Below are 2,599 nucleotides of genomic sequence, written 5' to 3'. Positions count from 1 at the left end.
CGATGCAAAGCTTTCCGTCTATCAACATGGATCCGGGGCAACGTAATATGAGGCGTCACACTCGATATGGTGCCCGCTGTTACATGCGAATGTGGAAATCAGGGAGAATGGCCTTCGGAATTTCGGCTTCGAATTAACATATTTTTCATTTTATTTACCTCTTGCATCTTATACTATCCTCTATATGATATTCCCCGATGCCCTGTCTGCAGACCGGCTAATTTTTCATCTCATGTCTTTTTATGTTTTTTATGTTATATCTTGTCGATGTACCATATGATTATCGGCGGCATTCCATTCCGTATGTTATATACCCATATACTCTTATGTTTATTGATTCCCCAGTTTGGCCTCCATGCATAGGAAGGGCAACGACGATTTATGACGAGAAATGACGATACGCAGAGTATTTTTTAGCATATAGTTCCATGTACGTATAGTTTTAGAGACGGTGTTACAAAATGATCAGATAATGGTAATTTCATTGGCATGGGTTATTTGTCCTCTTGTCTCTATCATGTTCGTAGAAAAAGACAAGCAAACCATCAACGTTAGCGCCAACTCGGCGTCTCATCCAGTTTTCGTTCTCCACTACCGAGAGCTTAATCGCGACAATCATTTCACCATCAGCAAAACAACACGCCTCGCATTACCGATGCTGCCAGTTACCACTGCCCTGTCCGATTCTCATCCTGCATTCATGTTTCCCCCATGAACTCAAGACCTTTGATCCTCTCTTTCGTTCCTTGGCGTTGATTATCTCGCTGTCATGGATCCCGGCAACCAGCAGAGCCCTGAACAGCAGTCGGCCGAACGCCAACTCGCAGATAGATCTCCTGCCAACTCACGTCCTAGTAACGCGAGTGGAACCACCCAGCCGCAAACACAGCCTGGCCTGGAGCCACTCGCTGACGGCACTGCTCCCAAGAAACGGAAGCATCATGGGCACAGAAGACGCAGACACCGTCGACAGTCCTTCGCCCCGCCGCCCGACACGCCTAGGCCAGACTCCGATACTGGGCGAGCTGGTGTCTCCCCTGGGCGAGGAGATGGATCTCAATCCACCAGTACAACTGCGATTCAGCACCGTGCTTCTGTTTACCGTCTTGGCCAATTGGGCCGTAACAACCCGAGTGAGACAAGTCTGGATAGCGATGCTTTGTTGGATCACAGGTACGGAAGGGGGCTTCTTTCGTTCTTCTACACTTCTACGATTTGCGCATCTCTCTTCTACAGAGGCATAACGACATGAGAAGAGAAAACAAGAAACTAACCATGACGTTGGGAACTGACCTACAGACACCAGCCAATGATGCGCCCGCGTCGGGAGAGCCGGCTTGCACAGAGCTATCGTCCGGAACCACAACAACTTTCCTCTCGGCCCCCGGTTCGAGCCCAAACTCCGACTGCCCCGTCCCAGGTGATGGATGAGGAGGAATCCGAGGAAGAAGACGATCGAACACCGTTGATAAAGCCCAGCTCTGTCCATAACTCCAGTTTTGTGCGGTACGGGACAAGTGCAGGCACAGAAGAACATTCAGTTGCTCCCTCGCCCGAAGGCCGGAAGTCGGTAGCATCGTCTTTCCGCTCAACCGTTCCGTACTCTATCGGCACTGCCCGTAGCTTAAGACGAGAATACGATGTTAACAATCCGCCTTCAGTCCCCGGAAGCCCTCACACGGGCCCAGAGACTGGCTTCGATGACCCGATGATTGGTGGCCATGACTTCGACCACACGTCTCCGGAACACACTAGCGCAGTCAGTGTGCCTTGCCATGTTATAGATGTTGACGGAGAAGGGCATGGCTCTATGAGTAACTCGTCAACTACTTCCCAAAAATTCGTCTCTCCAGAGCTCCAGCGACGACGGACAGTTACTCTTCCTGTTGAAGAAGACGTTTGCTTTCCAGGCGCATTGTCGGATTTGGGTGAAGAAGAGTACCCTCCTCGTCCCCCGCTAGAAGACACCTTTGGAGGTGGGCGCAGACGGAGGCGGAGACGGATCTGGCCAGATCTTTCGGTATTGAGAGAATGGAGCCGCGAAGAGAAGGAAGAACGCAGCGGGGGGGTACGGGCGAAGAAGATATACGAACCAGTGCTTATCGGAGGAAGGTTGCGGCCGCATAATGCGAGATGGGTACGTGAAGAGGAAGATGCTCCATATCGGTTCACATATTTCAACGAGGAGTTCCAGAGCACGATCCACAGTCAGACAATTTCAGAACTCGTGCAACCTGGCCAAACATTCCGTGACCTTTTCATTCCTGATCCCCCAGAACTAGAAGACGATTCGTCAGACGAATCAGATGATCAGGACCCAACTCCCCATCAACAGCATCGGGATAATGGTATGGACACATTCAATGACAATAGATGTCACGGTGGAAATCTCCATGGTGCCCCACAAAACTCGACTGATGCTGCTGCGGCCACCCCAAAGAAAGGGACGGGAATTTCTGAAGGCTTTCCCGACGGGCCAACCTTCCAAAGAGAAACGATACGGGCCGCGTCCTACTTTTCTGGGCTGGGATGTACTAATGTCTCATCCGACCATGAAATTGCGGGTCATTTTCAAAGGCATCCGGCATCCATGCCTTTG

The 2,599-nt window shown here is 50.8% G+C and overlaps 1 protein-coding gene across 1 annotated transcript in view; it reads left to right on the top strand.

The window, feature by feature from the left end:
- Window positions 1–769: 769 nt before the first annotated feature.
- Window positions 770–2,599, top strand: part of HCAG_07400 (predicted protein) — a gene marked incomplete at both ends in the record, with an annotated part of 3,082 nt that continues 1,252 nt past the window's right edge. The window contains 3 exons of the mRNA XM_001537928.1: window positions 770–1,173; window positions 1,300–2,348; window positions 2,445–2,531. Coding sequence (XP_001537978.1) covers window positions 770–1,173; window positions 1,300–2,348; window positions 2,445–2,531 — 1,540 coding nt within the window. The remainder of the gene's footprint in view (window positions 1,174–1,299; window positions 2,349–2,444; window positions 2,532–2,599) is intronic.

Source organism: Histoplasma capsulatum, genomic scaffold, assembly GCF_000149585.1.
Source record: "Histoplasma capsulatum NAm1 scaffold_8 genomic scaffold, whole genome shotgun sequence".
NCBI classification, from domain to species: domain Eukaryota; kingdom Fungi; phylum Ascomycota; class Eurotiomycetes; order Onygenales; family Ajellomycetaceae; genus Histoplasma; species Histoplasma mississippiense.
The sequence above is the reverse complement of the archived record's forward strand: the minus strand, read 5'-3'. Positions and strand labels throughout refer to the sequence as shown.